This window comes from Erythrolamprus reginae, chromosome 1, assembly GCF_031021105.1.
Source record: "Erythrolamprus reginae isolate rEryReg1 chromosome 1, rEryReg1.hap1, whole genome shotgun sequence".
Lineage (NCBI taxonomy): Eukaryota > Metazoa > Chordata > Lepidosauria > Squamata > Dipsadidae > Erythrolamprus > Erythrolamprus reginae.
In genome coordinates, this window is record NC_091950.1 from 398,350,401 (window position 1) to 398,361,912 (window position 11,512).

Below are 11,512 nucleotides of genomic sequence, written 5' to 3' on the forward strand. Positions count from 1 at the left end.
AATTCCCCAGCCAGCGAATGCCTCTCAACGGGGTAGCTGTACAGAAATGATGGGCATTCTTATCACGTTTCTCATGCTGACTGAGGAATTCTGGGAGTTGATGTCCATACATCTTCAGATTCCTGAGGCTGATAAACATTGCCGTTAATAAAATAAAAAGGCAAGTACCGTAAGTGCCTGGTGGTACCTCATTGCAAAAAGAATATCCCAGAAGAATATCTCACATGCATGAGTTCCATAGTTGCATGTTGGAAAAGAAGTATACAGTATTTGAAGCAGACTTCAGAAGGTAAACAACAAATTGTATTCCTTAGTTATATAATAATATCAAAAACTTTGAAATCAACATAATGAAAGTAGTAGTACTCATACTCAAAATCATCATTTTTGCAATGAAACCCTATTTATATACTTTTTGAAACAACCTTTGATGTAAACATTTCTCTTGCTAGTGATATACAGGTTCATTTCCTGCAGGAACTATAGTTTCACCTGGGTGGTTCAATATTTGTTTAGTTTTTAAATAAGGATATAAGTAAATCCTTTCTGTAGAATATAATTTGCAATTGTACAGGATATGTGTGATGTCTTCAACACCACAGATATACAATCTTTCTTCAAGATTACTCCACAGAACCTCCCGTTACCTTACCATGAAATCTAATTGTTCAAAATGTGCTCTAGACAAGATGTTGAGGCATCTACGTTGTTCAATATTTTTCTAACTGGCATGTAAGTTGTTCAATATTTTTCTATCTAGAAGGCTGATTTTTGTTCAGTCAGCTACTTCAAGGACTTCACAATTAAAAGAGTTGATAATAATAATAATAACTATTATTATTATTATTATTATTATTATTATTATTATTATTATTATTATTATTTATTGGATTTGTATGCCGCCCCTCTCCGTAGACTCGGGGCAGCTAACAACAATGATAAAACAACATGAACAATCCAATAATAAAAAACAACTAAAAACCCTTATTATAAAACCAAACATACCATGCATAACTTGTAATCATCTTTGACAGTCATATCTAAAGACTCTTTGAAGCTTTTCTTGGCCTTTGCATCTGACTGGACTGGGAAATCCGTGTTGTGAGGTGGCATTTGAAATTTAGGCAATTTAAGTACAGGTAGATATATTAAGTGTTCTTCAAAATTCAACTTGCGTAAGAAGGTATAAAGTAAATTTAGTGTGATCTTCTCCAGTCTGGTACTTTACAGATTATGTTTGAAACACAACATACAGGATTCCTAGCTATCTTCCATAAATACAGTACTACTATATATATATTACTATGTAGAGAATAGTACTGCCATGTCAATTGTTGATCTACTTACTCAAAACAAACAGTTTTCTCATTTCACCTGCAAAGTCATTCACATTTTGGCTTTCAAACTATGCATTCAAATAACCCATTAATGCAACTATGACCTTATCCCAGTTAAACTCAAATTCTTGGATTGCATGACACACTGGATCAAATTTAGCACATCAGCTAAGTGTGGCTTACACAACACACAAGGCTAAATTGTGCTTTGCTGTGCTTACACAACACAGCAACATTTTTATTTTTCAAATTTGTATAGCCGCCTATTTCACAAAATAAAGTGATTCTGGACAGCGCACAACCATGCTAAAATAGATAATATCCAAAATAATCATTACAAAACATTTTAAAATTGTAAAATAAATAAATAAATAAATAAATAAATAAATAGTGGAAGGGTGTTAATAAAGGAGCTATTTCATCAGTCTCCTGGGATGCCCAGTCTGATGGCACAGTCAGGTCTTGAGAGTCAAAAGTGATGGAGACAGTCTCAATTGGGGGGTGGGGGTGGCAGAGTATTTCACAACATAGGTGCCGCAGCAGAAAAAGCTTTCTAAACCTAGCATATAGAACCTGCCAAACGTAGGTCTCTAGGAGACAGGATCTCAGGGGAAGGGCAGATATAATCCAGGAGAGGAAATCCCTCAAATAATTCAGTTTCATGCCATGTAGGACTTTAAAAGTCAAAACTAACACCCTGAATTGGAACTGGAAATAGATTAGTAACTAATGCATCTTGTAGAGCAGGGGGGGTGTAATGTGAATTTTACTAGAAACATACATAACTGCCTGGGTACTGCACTTTGCACTGCTGAAATTTAGATTGATTGATTGATTTGATTTGTATGCCGCCCCTCTCCGTAGACTTGGGGCGGCTAACAACAGTGGTAAAAACAACATGCGACAATCCAATACTAAAACACCTAAAAAGCCTTATTTTAAAAACCAATCATACATACAAGCATACCATACATAAATTGTAGAAGCCTAGGGGGAAAGAATATCTCAGTTCCCCCATGCCTGACAGCAGAGGTGGGTTTTAAGGAGCTTACGAAAGGCAAGAAGGGTGGGGGCTATTCTAATCTCTGGGGGGAGTTGGTTCCAGAGGGCTGGGGCCACCACAGAGAAGGCTCTTCCCCTGGGTCCCGCCAAACGACATTGTTTAGTTGACGGGACCCGGAGAAGACCCACTCTGTGGGACCTAACTGGTCGCTGGGATTCGTGTGGCAGAAGGCGGTCCCGGAGATAATCTGGTCCGGTGCCATGAAGGGCTTTATAGGTCATAACCAACACTTTGAATTGTAACTGGATAGTCTTCAAGGGCAACCCCAAGTGGAGTACATTACAATATTCCTATCAGCAAGTGACTAGGGCACTAGGGACAGTAAGTAGGGATGACTAAGGATTACAAGTGTAGAATAAATAAATATATGAAGACAATGATTGAGAATGTGTTTAGATATACTTTTGTAAGGCAGTGGGGAATTTCCTGAATTTAACTCTAAAATGATATATTTATTTTATTTTGTTTTTTCAAGTATGTATTGGTAGTATACAGAGATATGTTTATATACATGATACTAGTATGTAAGTATATAATTAATACTTATTAATAACGAGTCTTCAGAGAAGGGCGACATATAAATCTAATAAGTGATAATAGCAATAACAATAATAAGTATTAATTACTACTGTAATTAATTCTATTTTTATTCCATTATTTTAAGTATTAATAAAAACACAGCAATTTTCAGCAAATGGGACTTTGCCAAACATGCATGTAATAAACTGGATTGTATCACTATCATTTTTTTCACATGAGGATATTAATAGAAATTTAATACATCTGTCTTTTCCGAATACCAGTATGCAAATGATAGGAAAGCTTCATAAACTCCTCAAATCAGTTTCCATTTTTCACGGGCATTTACTTATTTTCTTGCCAACAATGTAGATGGTTCGCCCTTGCCTTTTCCCAGCATATTATTAAGTGTTCAATCTAACAACAGCCTACACTGGTCTTTCATGCAACTATTAACCAACTACAACAGCAGTGTTTCCCAACCTTGGCAATTTGAAGATATTTGGACTTCAACTCCCAGAATTCCCCAGCCAGCGAATGCTGGCTAGGGAATTCTGGGAGTTGAAGTCCAAATATCTTCAAGTTGCCAAGGTTGGGAAACACTGGATTATAGTATCAGCCCGTTTAGTGGGGTTTTTTTTAGGACCTCCCAAAGAGGAGCTGGTGCTGCCATCTACTGTGACATTAGTTTTTGCATCACCATGTAATTGTTAGAAGCATAAGCAGCACACCAGAAAAATATATCATTTGAAAAGGGATAAAAAAGGTGTAGCACTCACTCACTAAAACAGTTTTTAAACCCTGCTGTTCTGTTCGGGTCGTATGTGACCCGAAGCCAAGTTTGAGTCCCTGTAAAAATTTTTCCCTGCATATCTGAAACTTGAAATTTCATGACTTTTCATCATTTCAGGGGTTCTCTCTATGATAATTTTTTGGGGTGGGTGGGGGGCTTAGTTTTTGCTGGGCAAAAAAACTTCCTAATGTTATGTTCGGGTCACATACGACCCGGACCGAAAACTCTTCATTTGAAGTGCTTATGTTTGGTCAATTTGAAAACTTTTTTCACTTGGAAAGTAGTCTGAACATTTCTGCACACAATGATATGAAAATTGAAATGAAAAAATTAATCCTTATTGGTTTATTTTGCACATAAATGTGCCTCCCCCCCGTTTTTGTGAATTTTTTTCAACTTATGGATAGTTTTGCTTGCAAAATCAATTCTATTTTACTGGAGTTGGTGTGGGATTGGTAGCTTGAACATTTCTGAATATAAGAAAAATATAAAGGAACTGAAAAAAATGATTCTTACTGGTTTTTTAACATCAGAAATAAGCCCCCCCCCCCCCCCCTCGGCTGCTTGCAATCATTTTCACTTTTTATTTTTTTATGCTCCAAATCCGAAATATTCTTTAAAATCTTAGGCATTCATTTACTCAATTTAACTATGCTGATCATCAAAAAATATTTTTGGGGTGGTGGCTAATTGTTTTCTGGGCAAAAAAAAATCATAACTTCGAATCTGTTTCTGTTCGTATATGACCGGACCAAAAATATTTTTTTTAGGTACTTGAATTTGATCTTTTTGAAAACTTTTTCAACTGAAAACTAGTTTGAACATTTATGAACATAATGATATGAAAATTGAACTGGAAAAAATGAGACTTATATTTTTATTTTGATCAAAAAGCCCCTCCCCCCATCCTTTCTGAATTTCGTGTCAATTTCTATTTTTTAAGGCTACAAATCCCTAAGGAATTTTCCCCCAAAAGGTTTGATATACTAAATTGAACATTTCTGAACATAAGAAAAATATAAATGAACTGAAAAAAATGGTTCTTATTGGTTTATTTTTGCCACAAAAGGGCCACCACCACCCCGGCCTTGCTGTGTGCCATTATTGTCACTGTTTATACATATTTGTCTAGAAATATTTGGAATATTCTTTTGAAAATCAACCACATTGTAGCCAGATAACTAATTTTATGAAAGAAATCCATTTTACTAAAAAAAGTATGTAAGTTTGAAATTAACAGCATAATTTTTATATAAATTGAAATAAATTTATATGCAAAATAAACCAATATGCATCAATTTTTCCAGTTCAATTTTCATATCATTATGTTCAGAAATGTTCAAGCTACAAATCCCACACCAACTTTAGCAAAATAGAATGCATTCTGCTAGCAAAACTATCCATAAAGTAAAGACTATTTCACAAAAACGGGGGGGAGGCACATTTATGTGCAAAATAAACCAATAAGGATTAATTTTTTCAGTTCAATTTTCATATCATTGTGTGCAGAAATGTTCAAGCTACCAATCCCACACCAACTCCAGTAAAACAGAATGGATTTTGCAAGCAAAACTATCCATAAATTGAAAAAAATTCACAAAAACGGGGGGGAGGCACATTTATGTGCAAAATAAACCAATAAGGATTAATTTTTTCATTTCAATTTTCATATCATTGTGTGCAGAAATGTTCAGACTACTTTCCAAGTGAAAAAAGTTTTCAAATTGACCAAACGTAAGCACTTCAAATGAAGAGTTTTCGGTCCGGGTCGTATGTGACCCGAACATATCACTAGGAATTTTTATCGAATAGAACAGCAGGGTTATTAATGACATACAAAACCCACTTTGGTCTAATGGTTAAGGCACCGGGCTAAAGATCAGGAAACTACAAATGCCTATATTCTCAGTCATCCAAGGACATTGGGGTAATTTTATTAACTACATTTAGAGCAAAAGAAATGCTTGTCAAAACCACGTCGCTTTCAATTACGATGACGCCAGCTTCACCCGAAGCCAGCCATCCTGCAACCTAGAATGCTGCTCATTCCCGTACCCTCAGCGGCTGGCACCCTGCCCCCGCCCCCGCCTCCTTTTCTAATCGCGTCATCACGGAAACGGCGATCCTTCCGGTTTTGGCTCCGCCTTTTCCTTTTTTGGATCCCACCTCCCGGTTTCAGCCAGACGATCGTAAGGGCTTCCAATGACTCGGGAGGGAGGGGGCGCAAATGGGTTACCCGGGACCCGGAGTAAGCGGTTGCTTTCCTCCCTCTGAGGGGGCTGGGAACCCAACGGGAACGGTGGATTCGTGGGAGCTGTAACTGGGAGGCGGATGATTTCGAGTCTCTCTTTAAGATCCCCGGTAGAGAAAGGAGAGTTTGAACGTTGGTGTCAGAATGTTAGATTTTTTTTCTATACAGTATCCCACTTTTATTTTCATGAATAACTCAAAGCGGTAAACATGCCTGTTGTTCCCAAGAAAGCAACTGGGTTTTTTTCCCTTTCAAAAAGCACCTTTGGGACAACCGTGACCTGGAGGACTGAGAATCTCTAGACTATTAGAATAGAATAGAATAATAGAATAGAAATAGAATAATAATAGAACATAATAATAGAATAGAAATAGAATAATAATAGAATAGAAATAGAATAACAATAGAAATAGAATAAGAATAGAATTCTTTATTGGTCAAGTGTGACTGAACACACAAGGAATTTGTCTTTGGTGCATATGCTCTCATTGTACATAAAATAAAAGATACATTTGTCTATACATCATGAGGTACAACACTTAATGATGGTCATAGGGTACAAATATACAATGAAGAAACAATATTAATAAAAATCTTAAGGATACAAGCAACAAGTTACAGCCATATAGTCATAAGTGGGAGGTGATAGGAATGATGAGATAAATCTTTTATGCCTAGTGCTCCTTTACTCCTGCAGATTCTTAGACCAGCATTTCTCAAACTTCAGAAACTTCAGGATGGGTGGTCTCCCTACTCCCTGAATTATAGCAATAGCATTTAGACTTGTATACCGCTTCATAGTGCTTTTACAGCCCTCTCTAAGCGGTTTACAGAATCAGCATATTGCCCCCAATAATCTGGGTCCTCATTTTACCCACCTTGGAAGGGTGGAAGGCTGAGTCAACTTTGAGCCGGTGGTGAGATTTGAACTGCTGGACTATGGCTAGCAGTTAGCTGAAATAGCCTGCAGTGCTGCACTCTAATCACCGTGCCACCCCAGAGGAGGTCTTGCACAGATTTGTTTTGTGCACCAATTGCACATCTTCCTGGGCCAGCAGTCACCTGCTTTGTGGTGAATGGTGGCTTAGTCATCTGTTTGGATTAATGTAATGTATTGTACATGGTTCTGCCTTTGAAGTGCAGTCAAAAGCTTCAGCTGGTTAAGAATGCAGGCAATTTGGGCGTTCTTTGTAACCCTGCCTTGCAAGCTCTGGATTCCAGTAGGCTTTTGGGTGCAATTCAAGGTGCTGGTCATTATCTATAATTATTCATAAGGCCAGATTATTTGTGGGACACCTCTCTCCCATTGTTTTTGCCCATCTCACTATCTGTAGTAGAGAGTGTATGTTCCCAGTGCCTTCTAATACATAATGTCATCTTTACGGATCCTGGCACTACCTGTCCTGTAGAATAGCATTCTCTGGAGATTCAGATTATTTCAACCTTGTTAGCCTTTTGCAAGGCATTGGAGATCTGGCTGTTCCCCCAGGTATTTTGAGTCAAGACGTAGATGGGCTGTGTTGTTACAAGTGAGTGGAGGGTTTTCTTATGGTAGATGCCAAGGAATTGTCTAGTAGGGTTATTGTTTTAATTTTGTAAACTGCTGATAATCAATTGTGTGAGATGGGTAGCTGTTTAAACACATAATCATTTCTAAGAAGGAAATTGAAATATTGGGGGGGGGGGGAAATATATTTATTTATTTATTTTATTTATTAGATTTGTATGCCGCCCCTCTCCGAGGACTCGGAGAGGCTTCCAACAAACAATACAGTCTACAAATCCAATATTAAAACAGACCACATTAAGAAACCCTTATTAAAAACAATCACACAACTCAGCAAACCATGCATAAAACAGGACAGCCAGGGGAATCATACCTTCCTCCTCCTATTTTTCCCACAACACCCCAATTTTAGCAGGTTTTCCAGGTGTGTTGGCTTCAACAATGCATGAAAGTTCTTTACTAAAATTATGCTTACATTTGTTTTGCAGAATACCTGAATGATAGCAATCAAGTCATGTCTGGAGCTGTCCATGCAAGATGGATCATAGGGAAAGTAATTGGAACCAAAATGCGCGAGACAGCTAAAGTGAGAATAACAAGGCTGGTATTGGACCCTTACTTAACAAAGGTAAAGATTACTTAACAAAGATAAAGTTTTCTCCAGAGCTGGGATTGTAAGCTGTTAAATTTCAATTTCTTGAATCATTTCTCACCATTGCCTAATTCATGGAGTTACTGAAAAAATCATTTTTATGAGATCTTGTCAGAAAAGATAACATAAAAATACAATGCTAGGATTATATAAGATGCTGTATGTCTTAAAAAGTAGTCTTCAATCACTAATCTTAATTATAACATGCAGTTAATTCAAATTAATTTTATCTGGTCTGACAGTACCTTAATAATTTTTCTGTTTAAGTATGCTATTTTAAAATTAAAAAGCAAAAAAAAATCAAGAAAAGAGAGATACAAGGTTGTATTGACTTGAGAAATGTAGTTTGGTTCAGGCACAGGAAATGTTGATCTTGGCATTGGTTAAAGTTTTTAAGTTGTTTTTAAAACAAAACCTGATTCTCAAGTCTCTAGATATTCAGGAGGAAACTGGCATAAATCATAAAGTGTTCAGAAACTTCAGATCGTGCAGAATGCAACTGCGAGAGCAATCATGGGCTTTCCCAAAAATGCCCATGTAACACCAACACTCCGCAGTCTGCATTGGTTGCCGATCAGTTTCCTGTCACAATTCAAAGTGTTGGTTATCACCTATAAAGCCCTTCTTGGCACAGGACCAGGGTATCTACGAGACCGCCTTCTGCCGCACGAATCCCAGCGACCGGTTAGGTCCCACAGAGTGGGCCTTCTCCGGGTCCCGTCAACAAAATAATGTCGTTTGGCGGGACCCAGGGGAAGAGCCTTCTCTGTGGCGGCCCCGGCCCTCTGGAACCAACTCCCCCCGGAGATTAGAATTGCCCCCACCCTCCTTACCTTTCGTAAACTCCTTAAAACCCACCTCTGTCGTCAAGCGTGGGGGAATTGAAACATCTCCCCCTTCCTATGTAATCCTAGTGCATGATATGATTGTATGTATGTTTTTTATATTGGGGTTCCTTGCTTTTAGATTTTTAAATGTATAATTGTTATCTTAGATTTTAATTATTAGATTTGTCAGTATATATTGTTTTTGTCACTGTTGTGAGCCGCCCCGAGTCTGCAGAGAGGGGCGGCATACAAATCTAATTAATAATAATAATAATAATAATAATAATAATAATAATAATAATAACAACAACAACAATAACAATAATAAATATACTGCTCAAAGAAAATAAAGGGAACACTCAAAGAACACATCCTAGATCTGAATGAATGAAATATTTTCATTGAATACTTCATTATGTATAAAGTTGAATGTGCACAGCAGCATGTGAAATTGATTATCAATCAATGTTGCTTCCTAAGTGGACAGTTTGATTTCACAGACGTTTGATTTACTTGGAGTTATATTCCGTTGTTTAAGTGTTCCCTTTATTTTTTTTTAGCAGTGTATATTGAATTGGCTATGGGTAACAGTGAAGAAAGTTAGTTCTGTACATATTTAGTTTATAAATCTATGACTGAATTGTGGCCCTGAAAATTAGTGCAACTAGTTCTGTCTGTCTATCTATCTGCTCTCAGCATCTTTTACAACACTAAAGAGGATCTGTTAAGAGTCTCCTTTTCTCATGAGATAGACAAAGGTGACACTGCAGTAGCACTCGCTGAGAATGTCAGTTGTAGGCTTTGTATTAATATTGTATTACCTTTTTAATTTTACCCATCTTGTAGTTGCCCAGACAAATACTATTAAATAATCAGATACTGGTCAGTAAACTTCATTGGGGGTGGGGGTGTCTTCTTTATTTCAGTCTCTTCTCTCTCATGTTTGGGTACAATCTGATAGAAGTAAGGATATCACAGCTTGTCTCCAGAAGTTGTGTGTACTCCATCACTGGAGGTTTTTAAGAAGAGATTGGACAACTATTTATTTGAAACGGTATAGGGTTCCCTGCTGGAACAGGGAGTTGACTAGAAGATTTTGTTATTCTATTATTCTCTGTTTCAGTTACTACCAGTGTATAATATTGTTTATCAATATTAATGCCAGTGAATAAAATATCAAATTAGGAAAGAAATTAAGAGTAATGTTTACAATCTAGAAAGTTCACTGGAGAGCATCAGTAAGTTCTGTCTCAGGCTAAATTACATACATATAGTTGTCACATGGGTAAAGTGAATGGAGGCATACTATGTATCTGCACTGATTCTTATAAACTTCATCTGGTTTTTTAATTGCAGTCTTTAAACTCAAAGCCCTCTCATTTGTAAAAGTGTTTTACTATGGTGTTTCCCATGACTGCTACCAACCACAAAAGCCAGTTGAGTGACCTTGAGCTAGCCACTCCCTCAAAGCCCAAATCAGACTCTGCAACAAGCTAGTTGAAAAATGATACCCCTTGCCACATTATACGCCAATGATCTTACTGTAGGAACTAGGCCAGCATAGTACCAAACAAGTAGACTCTGGAACTAAGAAGGACAAAGAACAATATAATTTTCTATGGCATTTCTTCCAATTCAAATTTCAGGTCCTCTTAAATATCAGAATAGTTATGCCTGGTAAAGATTTTAAACCCACCTAACTGAAGGCATCATTTAATCTTTCCCAAAATAATGCAACCACCAACCATTGATCTTCACTCTCTTTTCCCTCTTCCTTTTACAGTTCTACAAGAAGCGAAAAACATACTTTGCTCATGATCCTCAGCAACAGTGCATCGAGGGAGACATTGTCCTTCTGAAAGCTTTGCCTGAACGAAAAAACAAGAATGTGAAACATGAGCTTGCTGAGATTGTGTACAAGGTTGGGAAAGTAATTGATCCCCTGACGGGGAAACCGTGTGCAGGGGAGAAGTTCCTGGAAAGTGTGGCAGACACAGAAAATCTGACTGACAGAGATACTAGCTTTCTTAGTGAAAAACTCCAAGAACTAACAGTTTCTTCTCCAGATAAATGAAAGGTTGGAAAATAATTTGGGACTTCTCTGCTTGTCTCAAGGAAACAGTTTTATTGATATATATAGGAAGCATAATTCATAATAAACTGAAGTCAATGTGTACATGCAATAAAAGGTTACTATTTATTTTTAAAGTATTATATGTTCACTCTTGCCTGAAGGAACATAAATAAAGCAAGGTACAAACTGAATATTTAAAACAGATCCAGCAAAGCATTAGAATTCAATTACAACCGATACAATAAACAAGCAAATCAAAGCCAAAAGAGCAAACAAAATGATGAGGAAATACTTTATCTTATTATTGGAAATAGTAACTTGTTATTCTGATGTTTCTCTGAACTGAAACTTACTTGATTTCTGTGAATGTGGGGATTTCAACTTCCGAGAAGCCCATTTTGTTTAGTTGTTTGGCTTTCTACTTAATGCTGTTTTAAGGGTTTTCTATTTTTTTTAACCATTTATAGAAATGAGAGGATAGCTTAGTTT

At 36.9% G+C, this 11,512-nt stretch overlaps 2 protein-coding genes across 14 annotated transcripts in view; one reads left to right on the top strand and one right to left on the bottom strand.

Moving 5' to 3' along the window:
* The window catches only part of LOC139157884 (merlin-like), a 78,653-nt gene that overhangs the window by 65,259 nt on the left and 1,882 nt on the right, over positions 1 to 11,512 (bottom strand). For 5 of the 10 annotated variants that reach the window (XM_070735111.1, XM_070735112.1, XM_070735110.1 and 2 more), the window contains exon 1: positions 1,006 to 1,053. In XM_070735111.1, the coding sequence (XP_070591212.1) occupies positions 1,006 to 1,038 (33 nt within the window). In that variant the 5' untranslated portion in view covers positions 1,039 to 1,053. Of the gene's footprint in view, positions 1 to 1,005; positions 1,054 to 10,645; positions 10,818 to 11,512 lie in introns of those variants that run through there. The other 5 variants (XM_070735117.1, XM_070735119.1, XM_070735115.1 and 2 more) reach the window with 3 other exon arrangements.
* MRPS17 (mitochondrial ribosomal protein S17) lies at positions 5,821 to 11,157 on the top strand. Of its 4 annotated transcripts, none has more exons than XM_070735126.1 (3): positions 5,821 to 5,901; positions 7,959 to 8,098; positions 10,733 to 11,157. In XM_070735126.1, the coding sequence occupies exons 2-3, from the start codon at positions 7,985 to 7,987 to the stop codon at positions 11,021 to 11,023; spliced, it is 405 nt and encodes a 134-aa protein (XP_070591227.1). In that variant the 5' UTR covers positions 5,821 to 5,901; positions 7,959 to 7,984; the 3' UTR covers positions 11,024 to 11,157. The 4 variants fall into 4 exon arrangements, with proteins under 4 accessions (XP_070591227.1, XP_070591226.1, XP_070591228.1 ...); XM_070735125.1 differs by having other exon boundaries at positions 5,876 to 5,960; XM_070735127.1 differs by lacking the exon at positions 5,821 to 5,901 and adding an exon at positions 5,990 to 6,073.

Coding starts and splice junctions, on each gene's coding strand:
- MRPS17 (XM_070735124.1), top strand. CDS start 6,044: ATGATTTCGAGTCTCTCTTTAAGATCCCCGGTAGAGAAAGGAGAGTTT. Junction 6,096..7,958: donor AGAGAAAGGAGAGTTTGAAC/GTTGGTGTCAGA, acceptor TTTGTTTTGCAG/AATACCTGAATGATAGCAAT. Junction 8,099..10,732: donor TGGACCCTTACTTAACAAAG/GTAAAGATTACT, acceptor TTCCTTTTACAG/TTCTACAAGAAGCGAAAAAC.